The sequence below is a fragment of the Penicillium psychrosexuale genome (assembly GCF_028828465.1).
Source record: "Penicillium psychrosexuale strain IBT 29551 chromosome Unknown utg000006l, whole genome shotgun sequence".
NCBI classification, from domain to species: Eukaryota; Fungi; Ascomycota; class Eurotiomycetes; order Eurotiales; family Aspergillaceae; genus Penicillium; species Penicillium psychrosexuale.
This window is the reverse complement of record NW_026643191.1, coordinates 1126047-1148156: the sequence shown is the minus strand read 5'-3', so window position 1 is coordinate 1148156 and position 22110 is coordinate 1126047. Positions and strand designations below refer to the sequence as shown.

At 47.8% G+C, this 22110-nt stretch overlaps 4 protein-coding genes across 4 annotated transcripts; 3 read left to right on the top strand and 1 right to left on the bottom strand.

Moving 5' to 3' along the window:
- Window positions 1–304: 304 nt before the first annotated feature.
- Window positions 305–6813, top strand: atg2 (uncharacterized protein; the record flags this gene model as incomplete). The annotated part of the gene is made up of 4 exons (XM_057191197.1): window positions 305–469; window positions 578–5764; window positions 5816–6736; window positions 6796–6813. 4 exons carry the CDS (start codon window positions 305–307, stop codon window positions 6811–6813), a joined length of 6291 nt encoding a protein of 2096 aa, XP_057037333.1.
- A 1841-nt stretch (window positions 6814–8654) lies between these two features.
- N7518_010270 (oxidoreductase, short-chain dehydrogenase/reductase family) lies at window positions 8655–10488 on the top strand (the record flags this gene model as incomplete). The annotated part of the gene is made up of 3 exons (XM_057191196.1): window positions 8655–9102; window positions 9159–9241; window positions 9289–10488. 3 exons carry the CDS (start codon window positions 8655–8657, stop codon window positions 10486–10488), a joined length of 1731 nt encoding a protein of 576 aa, XP_057037332.1.
- A 520-nt stretch (window positions 10489–11008) lies between these two features.
- On the bottom strand, window positions 11009–11908 carry N7518_010269 (uncharacterized protein; the record flags this gene model as incomplete). The annotated part of the gene is made up of 1 exon (XM_057191195.1): window positions 11009–11908. One exon carries the CDS (start codon window positions 11906–11908, stop codon window positions 11009–11011), a length of 900 nt encoding a protein of 299 aa, XP_057037331.1.
- Window positions 11909–18340: 6432 nt separating this feature from the next.
- On the top strand, window positions 18341–18694 carry N7518_010268 (uncharacterized protein; the record flags this gene model as incomplete). Its single annotated transcript, XM_057191194.1, has 3 exons — window positions 18341–18343; window positions 18392–18470; window positions 18519–18694. 3 exons carry the CDS (start codon window positions 18341–18343, stop codon window positions 18692–18694), a joined length of 258 nt encoding a protein of 85 aa, XP_057037330.1.
- Between the last annotated feature and the right edge of the window lie 3416 nt (window positions 18695–22110).

The window sequence follows — 22110 nt, the reverse complement described above, 5'->3', positions numbered from 1 at the left end:
TGGTAATTTTTCGACTGGTGTAAGTGAAATTTTATCACCATCGAAGTAATTTGAAACAGACAACTCAATGAGAAGATAATTGGTCAAATCTGGTGTCAATCGGTGAGTTGGCACGTCGGCGCCTGACTCCGGTACTTATCGCGCCTTTATCAGGTGCCCGGAACGTCATTGACGAACATTCCCTCCTTCACGACCTCCCATCCACTCCGCTTTGTCGGAGCTGGCTGATTTATTGTGTTTGTTAAGCTATTTTCGATGATCCGAGTCGGCACATGAACGAGCCCTGTCCCGGCTCCCAGTCACGATGGCGTCGTACTTTATGCCATCGTTCTTCCAGAAGCGGCTCCTCAAATATGCCCTCTCTCGCCTGGGCCTGGTCGACACAGAGGCCTTGGATCCAGATAACTTAGGTATCCGCTGGGGACAACGGTCTACCATCGAGTTGAGGGATATCGGTCTAAAACTAGAGGTGAGTGAGTGGGTGCAGTGAGCCTCCGCGGGCGGCGGGGCGGCCTGTCGTGATCATCGAACCCGACCTATAGAGCAGTGCGGGCTAACTATTCACATCGCGGAATAGAAACTATCGACGATACTCAATCTTCCTCCGTCGTGTGAGCTGCTCAGCGCCCGTGTTCAGCTTCTTCGAATCACCCTGCCCGCCGATTTCCACAACAGCGGGATCCTGTGCGAGGCAAACGGCATCGACGTACATATTCGGTTATTGTCAGAGGAGCCGAAAAAGGAACAAAACACAAAAAATAAAGGCGGAAAAGATGACTATTCGGCGGTGCCCACACCGTCTGGTCTTGCGGAGTCATTCCTTGAGTCCGAGCCAAAGGAGGAGAGGGAAGAGCTGCAAGCCGCAATAGCGTCACAGTCACAGGTCCTGCCCCATGACCCACTAGCCTGGTCTGTCGATGACGATGACGAGCTCGGCCTCGGGAGTGATACTCTATCACTGCCGAGCTTTGTGGCCGGGTTCTTGAAAGGCGTTGTGGATCGACTCCAACTCAAGATAAAGGATGCAGTTGTGCGAGTAGATATGGAGTTGAAGCAAGATGGAACGTCAAAACGGCAGCCTGAACACAAGCCGGACCTTGTCGCGGGTCTGCTGAGCGTCGGGGAAATCGATGTCCACGGAGTATCTGAGAAAACTGTTGGTCCGGAGGAGGCTCTTCCATTCCGACAAGGAAAGCGGTTAATATCAATCGCCGATATCAACGTTGGTTTAATTTCCGACCCATCGGTGTTCTCAAACTACTCTAGGTTTGCTGCCCCCGCATCCCCATCGACAACTATGCGATCAAAAGGGAGCGAGCCGTCAAGCAGAGCGTCATCACCCTCTCCGTTGTATCGCTCTGTCGAAGAACCCCTTGCTATGACCCAATCAACTATTTTCGAGCCGCCGCAAGCTTTTGGTCATTCAAGTACTACCTCAGACGATTTGGAGGCATCTGCATTTTCGCACGGTCGATTCTCAGACGCCGACTCCGAGTCAGGTAGTCACCATGGTGGATACCTGGAGGATTCTCATGTATTTGGAGATGACCCCTTCCAAGACAATCCTGGGTACCTAGACTCGGTTATAGACACTCAATTCGATGATTTCGATGATGAGCAGTCACCGGTAATACATCCTCAAGAAGACCGACGGTTCGGGAATCAATGGGGAAGCCACTTGTCTCATGGCCCACAAAGCTTGCATCAGAGCCAACGGGTGGAATACTCTGATGAGCCCTTGATTCCGTCTGACAGCTATCATATGTCCCGGACTTACGACACACATAACGGCCAAATTGGCTCTGAAATTGACGAACCCACGCCGCCCACGCAGCATTACAACGATTACAACGAAAATGAACATAATGAAAGATCACAATTGAGCGTATCATCCCATTCTTCTAGTACATCTCCACGCCCAGAGCCCGAGAGCACGGGCCCACGGGAAGAAACCCCAAATGTCGATCTCAACGAGTCCAGGCTTTTCTCTCACGATGAAGCGCAAAGCCTTTACATGAGTGCTATTAGCCAGGATGCGGGTGACAGCTTCATGCCTCACATACCAGGTGGATGGGGCTCGTTTAACCGTGGATCAAAATCCCGGAGTGCTTTCGATGACCGATCTAAAAGAATCGCGCCCATTGACCCGGCACAGTCCACCCAAGTTCAAGATGAAGCAAATTCAAGGTGCGCATCTCCATCAGGAGACAATGTCACTGAGGGGCATGATCTGGACGACCAAGGCCAATCTCAGACATTGCACAAGGACAGACCCTCAACTTCATCGTCTCCTGGGTTGCACAGAACCAATGAAATGAGGAAGTCGGTATTGACTGTGGATAAGATCTTGATGTGGTTTTCGCCTCCTGCTTCCGAAGAAGAGGCGTCAGCCCTGTCCTCGCCTGTGCCGCAGAAAGAGAACGCAGAGAGTGACCTAACTGAATCCACAGTTAGCTTTGGTGACTCTGCACCAGAGGAAAGTCTACTTGCCTCTAGACTTTACAAATCTACGAGATTCGGAAGAGACTTTGTTGAGGCACGGGCCCAGTCAAGTGCTGGACCTGAACTGCCTGAAATTGCAGTGGAAGTGTTCTCTATCTCCGTACATTTTGATATTGCAACTGGTTGGCTCCTAACCAAGATAGGACAAAAACTGTCTCACGCTGTTGATACGGCTGAAAAAGATCCGTCTGCGAAGCAGTCACGAAAGGACCAGCCGGCGCGCACACCACCTGTTCATCTTGCCGTCCATGCATTTTCAATAAAATTCATTGAACATGTTCCAGGGCATGTGTATTCGTCCGACGATAATGGCTCGTCTTCGTCTCCTCCCTACAACATGGACGATGTGATCCTTCGTCTTTCCCTATCTGGTCTAGATGCTCGTCTTTCAGCTCAAAGTGTAACTACCAAGCTGAAGCTTCACGTGTCCAAGTTTGCATTCGGGTTCGCCTCCGAGGATATCATATTCTTTGATGAAAGATTGAAGATGCGTGAATCTACGCGTGATGTTTTATCACCTTCGCAGGGAGATATTTCTATCTCTTTGGTCAAGTCGTCAGATCTGACCAAGGTTGACATCTCCACGCTACCTCTCCACATCAATCTCAATGTACAGCGGCTGGAAGAGGTCCTAGGCTGGATGGGTGGGCTGAGTACCATTCTTGAACTTGGAAGTTCTATGTCGTCCGTGTCAACGGTTAAAGGCTGCCCGCCACCTACCAAGGCGCGCCCACGTGGTGTGCATTTTGAGACATCTGTTCCAGCTATTGACACCACCAAGGGCAAGTCAGCCCCATTGAAAATCAATGCCCGAGTTGGTGCCATCCTGTTGGATGTTACTGGTGAAACCCATTGTCTTCAACTTACCACGACCGCCGTCAAAATCGTCAGCAGATTTGAAGGGATTGGTATTCAAATAGACAAGGCCAAGGTGATTGGTCCACTTTCAATTGATGATGCTTCATCTGATACTCCCGCCAAAATCACTCTGAATAACATCCGCCTTGAATTCCTTTTTGCCCCGAAGGAGGTCGATCTCGATCGTCTTTTGACATTGATCACTCCGTCCCAGGACAAATTTGAGGTGGAAGATGATATCATGCTAGACACGCTGTTGCGCCAGCGACGACAAGGATCAGTTCTTCGTGTGACAGTCGGACGCTTAGAAACGTTCATTTCAGATACCAGCGGGTTAGAGCCTCTCTCGTCTCTTGCTGTCGAGCTGAGTCGGCTTTCCAATGTCACCAAGTATTTGCCGGAAGATGATCGCCCCGGCATTCTTACTTTGATGCTAGTGCGTGACTTCCAAGGACATGTGCACGTTGGCGGAGAAGTCGGAGACCTCAAGAGTCAACTCACCGATGTTGAAGTCGCACACATCACCATGCCTTCGCTCACTGCGGTCCAAATTGGAACCATGACCGTCAGTCGGAATAACGATGAAGAGCTGGTGGGACAAGCCCTGTGGCCGCCGAACAGGTGTGAGGACCCAGACCAGTCCTATCCGCCGGTCCTCATGGCTCGTTTCATACCCGATGAAATGGATCCTACCTACAAGATCAAACTGCACAACCTCCTTGTCGAGTACACGGTTCCATCAGTGACGGCCTTCCTTGGATTGGGTGGCAACAAGATGGGCGGGGATCTCGCTAGTAGTATGGTCAACTCTATCGCCAACCTTGCAGAGCACTCGATACCGTCATCTTCGATGACAGGGCGACCTATGTCGACTGAATCCAGCTCCTCGACAAAACCTGTCAAATTGGCAGTCGTATTCAGAGATTGTGTTATTGGCCTCAACCCCCGCAATTCCCATGCAAAAGGCCTCGCAGTCCTCACCAATGCCAAGTTCGGAGGAAGCCTTCATGGAGACGAATCAGCAGAAGCATCGTTGGATATTAGAAAAGCCTCGCTCATGATCATCGACAACGTGTACCATGAGGAGGCTTATAACCTGCACCAACGAGGATCGGTCGTTTCCCAAGACACCCAGGCTCAAGCGTATATCGATAAAGGTTATGTTCCTGTTTCTTCCATCTCATCGGCAACTGCTAGTGTCAAGCTTACCAGCGCGGAGGATGGGACAAAGTCTTTGGACGTAGAGCTGAGAGATGATCTGTTGATTCTCGAGACCTGCGCGGATTCCACACAGACGCTCATCAGCATCATGAATGGGCTACAGCCTCCAACTCCACCGAACGTCAATATGAAATATCGAACAGAGGTTATGCCCATCCAAGATATGTTTGCTTCGTTCACCGGGGACGCATTTGCTGCTAATCCCCCCATTTCCAACGATAATGATCTGGCAACTATCCCCGAAGGGTCATCCGGAGAAGATCAGTTGACCGACGAACTTGAATACGTTAGCGATTTCTATCCCGTGAAAGGTGGCCCTGGTGGTGTGGGCGTTGAGGGCATGGAAGCGGGCTCCAATGATCTGCTGGACAGCTTCCATTCCCAATACCAAGTATCTTCCAGCATGACGGAATTGGATTTCCAGGAGGACCATTTTGCAAAGAAATCAGCTGTGGGTGGAACGGCCCATCGATGGGATTCTACCCAGAACACCTATGGCTTCACCAACGACACAAAGCTCGAGCGGAGTCCTTTGCGTGTGCGGGTGCGAGACGTGCATTTCATCTGGAATCTCTTTGATGGGTATGACTGGCAGCGCACGCGTGACACAATATCCAAAGCCGTCAAGGACGTGGAAATCAAGGCCACAGAACGCCGTTCCAGGGGCTCGCAAGTGTCACCTTTGGCCGAAGATGAAGAGGAGTCTGTCATTGGCGATTTCCTCTTCAACTCCATTTATATCGGTATCCCAGCCAACAAGGATCCACGGGAACTCCACCGCGAGATCAATCATGACATCGATGATTTCACTAGCGAGACCGGGAGCTATGCGACAACCGCTACCCTGACTGGGGCTGGAAGTCGCCAGGGCCGGTCAGGCTCTAAGAGGGAGAAGAAATTGCGCTTGCATCGGAGCAAACACCACAAAATGACGTTTGAGTTGAAGGGTGTCTCTGCCGATCTGATTATCTTCCCACCGGGCTCAGAAGAGACCCAGAGCTCGTTAGATGTGCGGGTCAAGGATCTGGAAATTTATGATCATGTTCCGACATCCACATGGAAGAAGTTCGCGACCTACATGCGTGAGGCTGGAGAGAAGGAGAGCGGAACGAGCATGGTTCACCTTGAAATTCTGACTGTAAAGCCTGTGCCTGAGCTCGCTGCATCGGAGATTGTTCTCAAGGTTCGTTACCCAGTAATTCATAATTCAGACCAGTACTAACTTGACTCTTAGGTTACTGTCCTACCCCTTCGGCTGCATGTTGATCAAGATGCTCTCGACTTTATGAGTCGGTTCTTCGAGTTTAGAGATGAGACCGCCGAACCATCTGATACTCCGGGCGATATTCCATTCTTGCAGCGAGTAGAGATAAACGCCGTGCAAGTCAAATTAGACTTCAAGCCTAAGCGGGTGGACTACGCAGGACTCCGGTCCGGGCGTACAACTGAGTTCATGAACTTCTTCGTGCTGGATGGCGCGGACATGGTACTACGACATGTCATCATCTACGGAGTGTCCGGATTCGACCGAATGGGCCAAACTCTCAACGACATCTGGATGCCAGATGTCAAGCAGAACCAACTACCCGGCGTGCTCGCGGGTCTCGCGCCGATCCGCTCCCTAGTCAACGTCGGCGGCGGCGTGCGCGACCTAGTTGTCATCCCAATGCGCGAATATAGAAAGGACGGGCGAATCGTGCGCAGCATCCAAAAGGGCGCGCTAGCCTTTGCCAAAACAACCTCCAACGAGCTGGTCAAACTTGGCGCAAAACTAGCGATTGGCACACAAACCGTTCTCCAAGGCGCCGAGGACCTGCTGACTCCCAACGCACCAACCTTCGACGACGACTCCGCGGACGAAGACGAAGCCAAGAAGATCTCACTATACGCTGACCAGCCGGTTGGAGTGGTACAGGGACTGCGTGGGGCGTTCAGTGGCCTCGAGCGCGATCTACTTTTAGCACGCGACGCGATCGTCGCTGTACCAGGGGAGGTGGTCGAGAGTGGGAGTGCCAAGGCGGCCGCAAAGGCAGTCTGGAAGCGTGCGCCCACGGTCATCCTCCGACCCGCTATCGGGGTTTCCAAGGCTGTGGGACAGACTCTGCTTGGTGCGGGGAATACCCTTGACCCGAGCAATCGGCGCAAGATGGAAGATGTAAGTGATCTCCGCGGAGCCCTGTTTTGGTTCGTGGCTGTGGCTGACTACGATTTTAGAAGTATAAACGGTACTGAGACTGAGAGTGAGGTGCACGAGGGGTGGTTTGGCCCTTGCATACTTCGTACATACATGCATATTTGTTGGTTCCTTTTCTGGTTTTTGATTTGATTTTGATTTTTCCGAGTTCAGGTTACTTCCTTCTTTGCTTTGATCAGTTCGATACCACATCACGACCGCATTACAATCTTAAATTGCTCTTGCTTGTTCTTTCACATACTTCCAGTGATTTTCAGTTTCAGTCTATATGACGTGGGAGTCCCGAGTTCAATAAAAGATCGAGGTCTTAAGCCAGATCTATTGCTACGGATCCACCAAGTACCAGAACCAGAAGAAGATAGCGAAAAGCGATGTCGATCGCAGTTCGTACAACGGTAGTATCCGAGTATACTCCTTGAGGCAGTTGCCACCACCATGAAGACTCTGTACCACATTAAATCCCTGGAAAATTGTGTAAGTCCCGACGATCACCTAGGCAGCCTGTCACCTGGGCAGCCTGGGGCAACGAGGCAGCAATCCGTTTAAAATTGCATTCTGCATGCTGCATGTGAAACACAAATCTGGGGGTTGCAGTAACATTGGCAGATGACTTGGGCACAATTAAAGATGAGCTGGCATGCCGATCTATGTACTAACAGCCAACGTGTGCATCTGCATGTGTGCCTTGATTCTCTCAGGTACGAGGTACCTCGTACGAGGTGCCCGACCATGGAACAAAGACCAAGAGTCAAGTTCAACAGAGTACATAATGTACGTGTACGTACTCTTCCACTTCCTCCCAGCCGAAAGCCGACACGAATCAGCCATTGCGAGAGTCATATGACCCAGATAGACGAGATAAAACCCGTGGTTCCTTGCGGACTGCATCAACGGTGCATCACTGCAAAGTACCCCATACATACCCAAGGTACGGATAAGCCCTGGGAAGGAAGTCCGACCATGACCAAGTCATGATGTTGCCGGTGGAGAAGGGGGGAAAAATATTTTCTTTTGCCACATTTGAAGTCGAACCGGATGTCCAATCATGGGGGCTGGACCCCACAGCCGAAAGGAAGATTTTTGCCTGGCTCAGTCGTGTGCTAAGACACAGGTTCGTTCTGTTCGCCGACTGGTTCTGGGCTTTAAGAGGCGGTTGGTGAAGATTAGGGATTGGGGTGGATGATTGGTTGGAAATAGATGGACGAAACTAACTAACGGACTAGACTAAAGGGGAGATCGAGGCTGAGATCATCTGCAAGTGATTTGGGCGCGATAGAATATTCTCTTACTAGTATAATTCAGGCATACTAGCATATAATATAGCGTATAACATAGTTATATCCACATATACATATCAACATAACATCCCTATACAAAGATGACGTTGACCAGTTGATCGACGAACCATGGGTCACTGACAGTCCGGTCTCGACCTTTTCCTTTTCCTTTCTCTTCTTCTTCGTTGGATCGGTAGGACTTCCCCTGGCTTTTAATTAGTTCGACTGGGTCGATGGGTCGAGTTCAACTGGGGCTATACGGAGTATACTCATTGTTCTTGATTGAGTGGATATACTCTCAGATCCAGGCACATTCCGTTCGTCCCGGTTTATATTTTCTTTTTCTTTTCAACATAAAAATTACTCTCCCTGCCCTTCTGTACCTTGCAGTCTTGTTTATTGTGATCCATTGACATCTTGCGACCGGTAAGCCTATCTCCTATCCCTTGCGGCCTTAATCTGACGAATCAAGTTCAGTGTGGAGAAGTGGGTTTGGATCTACTGCATTGGATATGTCGACAATCTAAAGAGAGGTTTGAGAAAACATCCAGAAGCAGGCCTTCAAGCAGACACGCGAAATCGAGGATATTCGCAATTCCAACATGAATGAAATCCTCAACCACTCCGCCGCCAACGACATATGGCATGGCGAGCTGCTGGACAGCCCCCTCTGCCACAAATGTCTCGATCTCCATGATAACCATGCATGTACTACTCCTCTTTCCAAACCTTTTTTGGACGCGGGAGACGCTTTGTCCCTCCCCCCTCGATCCATCAAATCTCGTATCACGGGAGACCTTTCCATCCACGACTACCACAAGTTCCTCTCCAAGGCTGCAGACCGCATTGGCGATCCCGTCGATCAGACAGGAAAGAAATTGAAGCGAAAAACTGCTGCGTTGCATTTGAACCGCCCGTCTCCTCTTTCCATCTCTTATCCTGTATCTATATCGTCCGTGGCTTCGAGTCCTCCGCCGCTGTCTCCTTCCTGCTCGCAAAGCATTGTCTCTCATTGGAGTGAGGAGCCTGAGATCGGGGAAGCCCAGACTGGTAAGCATCTATGACTTTCCGGTCCATTCTCTTAAACATTTATTAACACTTCATAGTTCAGTACCGATCTACACAAAGCCCTGGACTCCCCGTTGTCTCAGATCTCGGCAATCGTGCTAGACCTAACAGGAAACGATTGGTAAGTTGGCTGAGACACCACACAAAGACCCAGCTCACTTATTATAGTCCAAGAATACCTTTAGGGAAAAGCTTCAGCAAAAGGCCCAAGCTCACGCTCAAGCGGAAGAAGAAACAGAAACAGAACCTGAGTCTGCCTCCACACCTCAACCCTCGGACTCAATGCTGGCCAGTACGCAGGCCGTTGCCACCGTCTCACACGGTGGCGCCTGCTTTGAGATCCTAAATCCGCGCAAGTCGCTGGATCTAGCACGCATCGTCTCATACATTGAAGACGTCGATAATTGCTCCGTCTCCACAGACAATACCCGAGACTCGACTTTCTCCATCGAGCAAGGACTGGACCGGGTGTCCCTGTCCCAATTCACCGATGCCTCATTGCCATCATTCTATTCTAGTAATTCGTTGTACACCTCTATCTCACCCGATCCCTCTACACCTAAAGGTCAGCCGGCGGATATCGCCTCGCCGCGAGTCGGCGAACGCGTCCGGTCTCTATCAGACTATTCCGTCAATGAGCAAAGCTTCAACTACTGGAGCCGACCTGCACAGAGCACTGACAACAACGAAGTACACTTCGAGACTCACGACCACCCAAGCAGCGGTAGAGATGGCCCACAATCACCACCCATGGCTCCCATTACGGAAGAAACCAGCCTTCCAAATCTAGATTTCTCTCGTCGGCCCTCCACCCCATCCACGCAGACTTTCTATTCAGAAAGTGAGATTGGCGAGCCGGGCTCACCCGTCTACGCAAACGGTGATTGGGCTCAAGTCGACGAGCGCGACAGGGGCATCCTATTCGACGTACGGGAAGACGAAACAACACCCGACCACTACCACGACTATTCATCCTCACAAGAACATCAAGACCTGCCAACACCCCGCGAACCGCATCTGGAGACACCAAGTGGTTCACCCATGCACTCGCACATGTACTCCTCCTTCGACTCCGCCTACCCCTATCCAACCTCCATCTCCACTAAACCCCCTTACTCTGGCTCCTTCGATCCCTTCACCTACGACCCGGTGTACCTCGACCCACACGTTCAGTCCGTCCTCGCAGCCGCGAACGCAGAGACGATGGGGTTACGGGGCAGTCCTGCACGCGCACTGGATGAGCTGCAGCGAGGGGCGCGGACTGGCGCAACCAGTCCGCGATTCGAGTTCCACCGGAGAAAGAGTGATGAGCGGAAGACCCAGAAGAAAAGGCTGCGGAAGTTCTTTGGTTGGAAATCTGGGCATTAGGGAGTTCTGTGAACTTTGCCTGATACCTTCCTGCTGGATTATGTGAATCCACAGCTGGCTGTGTGTGACTTTTCGACCGGGAATTCGATTATGATTTACGTCCATTATGATTGAAGAGCGAGGCGCTTCGGTGTTGGATTGGATTGGATTGGGTGGACTGGCTGGATACGGGTCTCGATTCTTTTCTTTTGTTCTTTTCTACCTTGTCCTTCTTACTACTTTTATTACATCTTCTTTCTGGGTCTGAGACTCACATTGTATCTATATCATTTTACTTACACTTGACGCATGTCAACATGCCGGTTATCTCAAACTTTTGAACTCATTATCTTGGAATAGCAGTAACCTTTGTAGATGTTCATAGGAACGGGTCTACTAACGCAGATCAATCTCCAACTCCGGAATATTTCTTTCTTTATTTCGGGTATCAAATCGAGGTATATACAACGCCATCCATGGAAACCAAAATGCAACATCACCAACCTTAACCTAATCTAAACCCAACCCAACCCAACCCAACCTAATCATCATCCCTCTCCACCATCGACGCCAAAGCCGCACTAACAAGACTCTTCCTCCGAAGACCCTGCTCACCCCTCTTCCCAAACCCATAATGGCTCTTCTCAATGCGACTCGCCAAAACCCCGGCGGAAGAACTCTTCCTCCTACCCCTCCCCTCCGCCACACCCTCTGGCCCAAACCGACTCCGCGCCAGCGCAACCGCCCTCCTCCGCGGCGACGCCCGCGGTGGCAACGAGCTGGGATGACAATCCTCCCCATCGCAGAGGTCCGCCGACGCAGACGGGTCCTCCATCAGCGAACGCTGCATAGCCTCGACCTCCGACTCGTTGCATTGCAGCCTGGAGATTTGCTGGCGCTGCGTGCGGACGTCATGGTGGTAAGGATGTGGCTGGGGGTAGAAGGGGCGTTCGGAGCCGAAAGCCGGTAGGTCGGACATCAGGTGCGGGGGGAAAGTCGGGCTTGTTGTTGAGGAGGCAGAGGGCGAGGAGAGACAGTCGACACCGGAGTCGTCGGAGTGGTCTGTGTCTGGTGGTGTGAGGACGTAGCCTGCGCCCGGGGAGCGCCGGGGGCCTTGTGTGTGTCTGCCGGCTCGGGTTTGGTCGCCTAGGGTGTGTTCGTGCAGTTTCTGCGTTAGGGTTGCGATCGACAGGCGCTTGTGGTTGTGGTCTGAGTCATAGGGGAAGGGGACGGAGGTTGGGGGTTGTTGGTTTTGGCTTTGGTTGCGGGTGAAGCGCGAGCGCGAGATGTTGCGGAAGCGTTGGGATTGTGGTGAGGGACAGCGCGAGGAGAGTGGGGAGATTAGGTTGCTGTCGCTGTCGACCATTAGCCGGTCGTCGGTGTCGAGGGCGAGGCGGCCGGGTCGCGACGACGGCGAGGTGAAGGAGAAGTTTTCGAACATTTTCTTTCGGTGCTTCGGAGGCGAGGGCGACGTGGCTTGAGGGTGTATATTGAATATTAAGGTTCTTGATCTGCGTTTTCTTTGACGGTAATGTAGTCGGGGTTGTCGGCCTTCGAGGGTTGCGATGTGGAGTTCGAACCGGAAATTGACCACCTACACTTGGAGGCAGTGGACACGGTTTCGCACAGTGTCTGATCTTCGATTGATATAGTGTAGACGATTATTTGCCCCTCGGGGGAAAAAATTGATTGTCGACCACTGGTTGAGGTTGAGGCAAATGTCCACGTGATCGGCAACCACTGTGCGGCAGCGTTAGCACGGACAGGGGTATTTTTTCTATTTTTGTTGATTTGGATTTTTGTATCAAATCAAAGCATTTAAGCAGTAGTTCGGTTTCAAATCCAGTGCAATGAATTTCTTCGTCTTTTTTCTTTTTCTTGTGCATTCCCCTGCAAGACTTACAAGACCCTGGTTCTTAAATGCATGTCGATCCTCATGTGGATACCCGTGCCCTAAGTCGATCTGCATCTGCGGACTGCACGATGGATGTACGGCGTATGGTGTAGTAAGTAGTGTGGTAGTCTTGATCAGATATATATTCAATCTTGCATTGTTTGCTTCTGCTGGACTTGCCTACTCAGATAAATGGGATTTCCTGGCAAAATCATCGAACTATATACTAGACACGATATATATTTGTCCTTCAGTGAAGTAAGTATTCTCTTCAGCATATTAGAATTCTATCCCGACGACTCAACGCATGTAAAACAGATAAATCCCATATACAATCACGCCCCAAGTCAGTCTAGTTGAAGTTGTGCATCCAATAGATATAGGCATTGTAAGGGGTAGCCACCATAATCCAAGTAATCAAGTTGAAGACTTGTAGCAAGAAACTAACATATGAATTCACCTTAATAACATTAATCCTGACTTATTATAAACAAAGCAGATTCTCTGTATGGGTGCCAATAATGAGAATAGAGCGTCATATCATTCAAGCTCGCTGTTTGTAATAGAACTGGATAAAACCCAAGTGGTTTAGACGATAGTGGCTGTGGGGGTGGCTGAACAATGCTGGAGTCATGTAGGTAAAACTAAATATGTGGTTGCTGTACAAAGCTAAAGCTCAGCTGGGTGGACACAACTGGGAGGTGCAGTCGAGGACGTGATGGGGCCTAGGACGAACTGGGCGTTGGTTAAATACCAAAGTCAGTGTGGTAGGAGTAAGGACACCCAGTGGCCTAGTTGGTAACTCTATCGAGCAGCACCTGCTCTAGACTACCCTCTAGGTCAACTGCCTGGTTTAGAACACTGTCGAGAATTACGCACTCACGGCTCTGGGTTCAAACCACTCGTCCACTTTTTTTTATCCTTTTTTTTTCTCTCTCCCTAATTTTAGTATATGATAACAGTTTTATACTTTTACTACGCCTTCAACAAGGGCAGATGATATTTGATATGACATTCTGTATTCTGCCAAGGCATTCACTGTATGTCAACAACATAGACTTCAGTATCAAAATGCGCGTCACTCATACTATTGGCCTTGACCTTGGCGTTCTTGGTCACAGAAAGACGTGTGGTCTAGAATGAATCTCAAGACCTCCCAAGGGCTTGCTATCTTAGAACTCTATGGGTTACATTACCAATCCCCCACATAAATCTACCGATCTCGAGCCTGTTCCTGATTAGGTTTAGTCTAATGCATATAGTAGTTGACTCTAACATATCGCTATAATTTTACATGGAACCATGTATGACCAAGACAAGGATGTTAGAAGGAAGTGAGGGAAGTGAGGTGAGCCATATACAAGGCTACGTGCCGCCTCGCTTCCCTCTCACCTCCATCTCTTCACTTGCATACTCGTTTCGCGGGTATGGCAGCTGAACTTCCTGCACACCAATTACGTCTTATTTCGCCAAAGCCGAGCCCTGCAGATTCCTCACCTCGCAAATGAAAGACGACCCTGTCTCCCGAATCCCTCCTTTCCAAAGACTCTGTGTTGTTCTCGCCCCGAAGTTCTCAATTACAGCCCTTGTCTGCTCCGCCTGGATTTGATTCAAAATCATTGGTAAGTGATAACGATACTTTCAGAATTGAAAAGCTAATGTCAGCAGATCTGAAATCTCCTCCTCCGTCTCTCCAACCAATGTTTCCTGGCGCCATCCCTCACTATACTATATCCATCCTGATCCTGTAACGGAACCTACTTTACCTAACAGACAACCCAAATGATGCGGGCTCAGTCATCCGCTTTCGCTATCGCAGTCGCGCCCGGATCGAGATCTCGCAAGACCTTGAATCCTAATCACCGAGGTTCAGGTGTGACCATGATGAAGATGTTATAGATGACATTCTCAACGGCTGCAAAATGCTTCTTCGTTGCGACCGGACGACTCTCAACATAATACATTAAGGCCAGGAGTGAAGGCTAGCTCCGGTACAAAAATAAAAGGAGAGCCAATGCCTTCCTCCTTGGGCGTCCTTATTCGGAATCTTTTGGGCTCTAAGTTCATAACCGCTGCTGCCCACGGGTTCCCTTCGAATAAGACCGATTCCCACATTCATACCGGTGGCAGAGTAATCGGCAAGCTTATCATGGAACTCATACATAGGTTGTGTTGTTAAGATTGACGATGCGTGGAATTTGTGAACGAAAATGCCTTGACGCTAGCCACTCCATTGACTTCACTCCGACCCCACTCCGACTATCTGTTTATGGACCAATATCAAACTTTGTACGGAGTATGCCCTATTGTCTTCCAGTAATATTTCTACGATTCATATAATGTGAGGGTGTATGGTTGGATAATGTATCAAGTAGACACGCTTATCGAACGAGACAAAATTGGTCTAGAACATTTCCAACTATATAACCACATTGCCAATACTTCCGAAGTCATGTTTTCAGAGAGTGTAGCACAAAAGAGTGGGCTGTTCTGTGTTCGCAGATAAATAACTTGGTTGGTTAAGTATCGAAGTCAGTATAGTAGGAGCAAGGACACCCAGTGGCCTAGTTGGTAACTCTATCGAGCAGCACCTGCTCTAGACTACCCTCTAGGTCAACTGCCTGGTTTAGAACACTGTCGAGAATTACGCACTCACGGCTCTGGGTTCAAACCATTCGTCCACTTTTTTTATCATTTTTCTTTTCTCTCTCTCCCTATATTAGTTCCGTATAGAAAACCAATAAGCATCCGTTGGTTAAGTAATAAGCACCTATTGGTAACTCGATCGACCATGAGCCATACTGCTCTAGGCTACACTCTAGGTCAACCACCTGCGTTCGAACCCCCTGCGAGTCGCAGTCGAGAATTTCGCACTCACGGCACTAGGTTTGAACACTCTCTTTTTCCCTTCCCCCCCTCTCTTTAGTCTATATTTCCTTTTGTTCCTCATATCACCTTTTGAAGTATAACAGCATGGTATGGCCTGTCTATTAGAGACCCGAGCCGTATACCATAGACCTGTATGACTTGGTGGATATCCTCCTTTCTATTTGATTTTTATACTTCTATCTGTTTCTCAATTAGATATGCCACAAACTTTCAATCAAAATGTCTTGGGTAAAGCACGCATGTCTATGAGTATTCATGGCCTTCTGGACGGTAGATAACATATTCTATGGGAACCGTTGATAATAAACGCGTGATGGCTCCGCCGCTACTCAAACCAAGGTTTTGTCCCGAAGGGGGAGCCCGAAAGGGGGAAGTCAGGTCCAAACAAACCTCAATATCCCCTTCACGCACTCACTCGTCTTCATCATCTGGCAAAATATTCACCCAAGACTTTCTGGGGAAGGGGAGAGGCGCTTGCGGCTGGGGCTCTGGGTCTTGCCCACTAGCCGCATTGACGGCTTCGGCTGCAGCTTCTATCTGCTGTTGTATAGGTTCGATATCATGTCTCGGTGAATACCCTTGGCCTTCTCATGGCCTAGTCGCCGGAATGACTGTTTGGCCCTTCGGGGGAGGGTAGGATCAGACGAGGGAGGCGAAGGAGGGTATCATGCACCTGAATATTGTCAGTCTAAGCCTCCAACATGATTGCGATGAGAGATGGAGTAATGACAGCCTCAACACCCGCCTCGTGGAGATAGTGATGCTTTTGAAGCTGGTCCTTATATCCCTGCATCCTTCGTCGGTTATGATATGCCTACAACTTATTCTTCTTCTTCTTCTTCTTCTTCTTCTTCTTCTTCTTCTTCTTCTTCTTCTTCTTCTTCTTCTTCTTCTTCTTCTTCTTCTTCTTCTTCTTCACTGGTGTTCCTGGGCTCCATTCTCGCCGTTTTTGACTTCGTCACTCATAACAGTATCTTCAGTAACTGTGTCAGTCTTCTTGCGGTTTTGCATAATGCTTGCAGCCATCTTTAGGGTTAGATTTGGTGAAATAATGAAAATGGGGATGAGAGTGGGAGGGAAGTCAGAAGGGAGTGAGAAAAGACGAGAATTTTTCTACGTGAGATGTGCAAACAGCCTGTGTTGCTGAATTTGCTGGCGTCTACATTTGTTTTCTGGTCATCCTCACACTAGAAAAGCAACAACGCGCCCACCACGATCGAGGAGACTAATGTATAGAAAGATTGTCTGCATTTTATAAATTCTACCATATCTTTGTTCATCTCTCTGACTTACTATAAAAATAGCTTTCTGTTCAAGCATATAGCATGTTTTCTATCCTGGTGTCAAAGTGAATAAAGCATCGTATCATTCAAGCTCGCTGTTTGGTCAGAATAAACACTACTTTATGCTCTAAGTATAGAAAAGGGGATTTGAACTAGCGGAGGTAAAAAGGATAAAAAAAGTGGACGAGTGGTTTGAACCCAGAGCCGTGAGTGCGTAATTCTCGACAGTGTTCTAAACCAGGCAGTTGACCTAGAAGGTAGTCTAGAGCAGTACTGCTCGATAGAGTTACCAACTAGGCCACTGGGTGTCCTTGCTCCTACTACACTGACTTTGATACTTAACCAACACCGCTCCCTTCTAAAGTTCTACTTTTGGCAACTGATTTCTCTGTTGTCTCCATGACGAATTACTGCCTGGCCTGCTTGAATCTTCCATCTATCCTTTACTTCCTCCTACACAATTCTCTGTTATCGCTTCATCGCCGCCACCCTCTTTGACCTCGGGGAATATCATATCTTCCGCCAGCAGCTCTGGCTAACAGACGATACAGGCTCGTTTCGATTATAGTCGGTGGGTCATACCTCTATATGGTCTCCAATACGCTCGAGCGAGGTTTGATTTCCAATTTAATCTACCGGTCTCTTGCTAGTGTTCAGTTGTCGGTGCTAATTTCACAATGCAGGCGTTTCATAACCGCCTTGTGATCGACAATAGGACCCACGAACAGCTTTTGGAGTTTACATCCTTGGTCATTTTCGTCTCCAAACATTAAGATTTTGATGATTTGCTCCTCAGCAACACAGTTATTTTTCGCAGAAGCCAAAAGGCAATAATGCTTTTCCGAACATATCCAGATTACACGCCAATCCGGCGAACAATGCACTCATATGTCAGTGAGGGTGGAAGACAAAGAATGGATGCCAATATGAGTACCATTGTTATTGTCGTAATTCCCTATGAACTGTCTATTACAAACGTCGTTTCTGAAGACCTTCTGCCCGAGCATAAGATGCTACCCAAACATACGATCATCCCGAGAAATGATAGGCATCGACTACAAGGTGCTTCTGATGGTAGAATTATTCCTTACTCAGAATTGTTTCTGGCTTTGATAATTTTCTCCCAGGGGTTGTATTCAAATACCATGACATATCTCCTAGAACCATGGCTTTCCATATCTAGTATAGCCTCAATTTATACGTTTAAATCAAAACTCATACTTTTTGACAAGGACAGTTTACCAATTCTCTGTGTCCAAATGCTGGTTATCTTCGGTGACTCTTGGCTTTTCGGGGTGGCCTTGTGATAAGTCCATCTTCACACGTATAAAGCCCTCATAGGAAATACAGCACCCAATCCCAAAGGAAAACTTATACTTTGGACTTTTATAAAGTTTAGACAAAAGATACTCGTACTTGAAGCGATAGCTGGAAGATATCCGCGTGAGACAGATTTCGTCAGTTGCTACAAACAGGTTTATTGGTAAGGGGAGAGACCTCCCCAGTCAAACAGAGAGTGGGTCTCAGTCAACGAGGAAGGTGCTCAGCTTTTCCAACTCCCCGCGCGTAAAACATTTCTCTTCCTCTCCTCTTCTCTTTTCGCATCTCATCCCATCTACCTTTCAAAACAGCCATAACCATCACAATGGAAGACCCTCTTTTCCGGGGGAAACCCCAAAGAATAAGAAAAAGCGGAATCCAAGCTTCCGCCGATATCTACGAGACTATGGCATTGATGTCGTAAGTACTTATATCTACTCTGGTCTCAACCCGTCGAGGTCTTCTGCTTGTCCCATCATAGCTACGCATGGTATGATCTGAATTAACATTTTGGTTGAACTAGCCTTCGCTTGTGCAGGGAGTACGTGACCCTACGCTTCTCCCAAAGCGGAAGCGTAATCATCGCCGCTATAGGCAAAAGAAGGCGAAGAAGATAAGTATGTTTATGGTATATATGATACTGGGCAGACGCTAACGATCTAAAGAGGCAGATGCTGCCGCGGCTACCCAGAAGAATGAGGTAGCTGAACCTGCCGACTCTTCGGCTATCGAGAAGAGCAGTCTCTGCCTAATCTCGCCATTTGCAGCGCCCTCGCCTGCTGTCACCTCGCCTGCGAAAGTGACATTGCCCATCCGAGGGCTTCGAAATCCCTATAATTAACTAACTAGTTAGTTAATTCTAGTCTCCAAGAATGAAGCTTTTCACCCATAAAAATGCAGATATCTCCATATTCCTAGGTGGTTTACAAGACAGATGAAGCTATTCAGAGGTCACCTAATCTACGATAGATTGCTATCATGCTTCATGTTTGCTTGCTCGCTTACTGTTTGCATGTTTATTAGTTTGCATCACATAGATTGTTTGCTAGATAGCTAAGCAAGACGTTCGAGGTTACCAACTTTTGCAAAGCGTCAGCGATATCAACTGGCTGCTTCCGATTTGCAACTTGCTTCTTCTTTCTTTCTCCATCTTAGTTATTTTGTATTGGATGCGCTCCTCTCTCTTTGCAAGACCTGGCACGTAACAGGAGTTATGTAGGCAACGGAACAAATCTAACACCCCCACAGAATGAAAAGCAATAGTGGCTGTGAAGAGGAGCTATCAGGTTGTCAATATCAGTGAGTCTTGATATCAAGTGTTCTTTGTTCTTTACTAGGCAGTATATCCTATCCACATGAGCAATATACCCTAAACCATATAGGGTACATATAGCAAGATATGTTCTGTTTTTGTTTACAAAGTGATCAGGAGAAGCATAACGCATCGTCTGAGCAGGTACGTGAGGTACATAGTGGAAGGCGAGAATGGTAATTGGATGGAGTATGAAAAACCAATAAGAATCCGTTGGTTAAGTATCAAAGTTAGTATAGTAGGAGTAAGGACACCCGGTGGCCTAGTTGGTAACTCTATCGAGCAGTACTGCTCTAGACTACCCTCTAGGTCAACTGCCTGGTTTAGAACACTGTCGAGAATTACGCACTCACGGCTCTGGGTTCAAACCATTCTGTCCGCTTTTTTTAATCCTTTTTTTTTCTCTCCCCCTATAGTAGTTCTTAAAGTATAAAATGATAATGTGGTAGGTAGTCTTTTAATAAATACTAGCTTAGTATTATAGATTAGATGGAGTATATATAAGAAACTAATAAGCATCCATTGGTTAAGTATCAAAGTTAGTATATTAGGAGTAAGGACACCCAGTGGCCTAGTTAGTAACTCTATCGAGCAGTACTGCTCCAGACTACCCTCTAGGTCAACTGCCTGGTTTAGAACACTGTCGAGAATTACGCACTCACGGCTCTGGGTTCAAACCGTTCGTCCACTTTTTTTAATCCTTTTTTTTCTCTCCCTGTAGTAGTTTCTACGGTATAAAACAACAATATGGTAGTCTTTTCATACACTGGCTTGGTATTGCTCTTCCCCACGGACAATAACCATTTATTATTGATATGACGCGCTAACATTTTTATTAAGAGGGGATAGAAGAGAACCATAACATAAAGCTGTGATACGACGCGAAATGGTTTGTTTAGATAGATCCTCGCCTTTTATCCTCGTCTATTCTCCTGCATGTTTCCCCGTCCACAAATAAATTTCTCCTCTTCTCCTCCTTTCTCTTCAAATCCAGTCCACTCTCTGGGAATGTCACCACTCATCGATGTCAACTAAACCCCGGAATTCTTAGGATATCGCCCCCCAAAATAAGCATTTCCCAACGTTCCGCATAATTCTACACAAGATTATTGCAGTCGTGAGAAGTGAAAGAGGATCTGTCGTAGTGCTGATTAGATGCCAATGACCGGAAAGAGGCTAATGTGCTATCTGTTACCGTCTGCATGATTGTCTATTCTATGACTCTACGGATCGGCGACTATCTGCTGTTTGTTAGATAGATTGTTTGCTACACAGCTAAGATGTTTGATGTTTGCAATGTTTGCAAAGGGATAGCTATATAAACAGGAAGCTCCCCACTTTTCAACTTGCTTCTTCTTTCTCTCCATCTAAGTCATTTTGTATTGAATGCACACTTCTCTCTTACAAGACCTGCCACGTCACACTATCTATATATACAGACTCTCCTACCGCGGCATGCTCGCTCTCGCCCTCACCCTCGCCTACTGTTTCGCCTTCCTTCAGATGCACGCCCGCTAAGTCTCCCTCACCTAGTGCCCGTGACCATGCGGGCCAAAGAGGAGGCCAGCCCATCTTCTCAGAGTATGCAAGAGGAGACAGAGGCTGATGATTTTGTGTGGGATGCCGTGGACCCTCTGGGTCTCCTTGAATAACTGGAGAAACCCCCTATCTCGCTATCAGCAGGGCTTCTTGATTAGGAGATAAGTTGTTTGGGGCCTAGAGGGTCCATATCCCATTCTTGACATTTCTTATTGTTTGGGATAGAGTTATGAGGCTCCGTCGGAACTCTGGTCCGTGCGTTTTCTTTAATAAATGCAATTTCAACGTCTTCCTTTACCATTTTCATTGATTTTTTGGTCTTTATTTGATCGTAACTAGAAAAAGCAGAGCTACGAGCTACAGGTAAAGACTATGGAAGAGATCTATTAAATATGTCTTGTTTGAAAGCTCGAGATATTGGCAGTATTTGTTACTATGGCCGACTATCACGTGATTGGGATTGGTTAAGTACCAAAGTCAGTGTATAGTATTCATGCGAAACTCAGTGGCCTAGTTGGTAACTCGACCATGAGCCATACCTGCTCTAGACTACCCTCGAGGTTATATCATGGGTTCGAACCCCCTGGACCGCAAGTCGCTCCGTGAATTTCGCACCCACGAAGCTGGGTTCGTTTACTTTTTTTTCTTCTTCTCATTCTTATTTGTCTCATGTTTTTTTTTAACCCTCTCTTATCAAAACAGTATGGTAATCGTTCAGAAAAATATTGTAAAACAATACGAAGAAGTCTACGGGGGATAGAAGTTTGGTGAATGGTTCTTTTATAATCAGTTCATCAACGAGCATAAAAAATAGATCTAATGCTATAAGAGCTTCTACTTTAACTGTATGTATTCTGTTATGTCTTGAGCAGGCCATATCTTGCGCATGAAAAGAGCACGAAGCTCACCCGCTCATTTTATGACATGATAGACGTTTTGATCTTGGTCTTTTTCTAATCATGGTGTGATGAACTTGAAAACATCCATGAGGCTTTGCACCGACCTTGAAGTCCACCAAAACCTACTGAAAAAACCTGGATATCAGAACTGGGCCAAGTGACCAAAACTTGGATACTTGGCCGAGTTCGAAAGACCAGGATAAGTAAAGGAACTCAAACCATCTTGAAGTATTGGAGCATTAAACCCAGGTCCTGTACAATATTATCAGACTATTTCCACGTTGAGATGTGATATGCCCGGAGGTAACTTTAGTCAGTAAGTGACAGCGAAGATAATTCTGAGCCCAAGTGTGCAAGTGGCGCATGGAGACATCCTAGCTGTGTCATGACCTGAAAGACCCCAGCTTTCAGTATTTCTTCCGCCACCATTGTTTCAAATGGCCTCGCTTTTACTCCACGAGAGTGAGAGCTTGTTGACAAATCTCGCAGATGTATAGGCTCACAAAA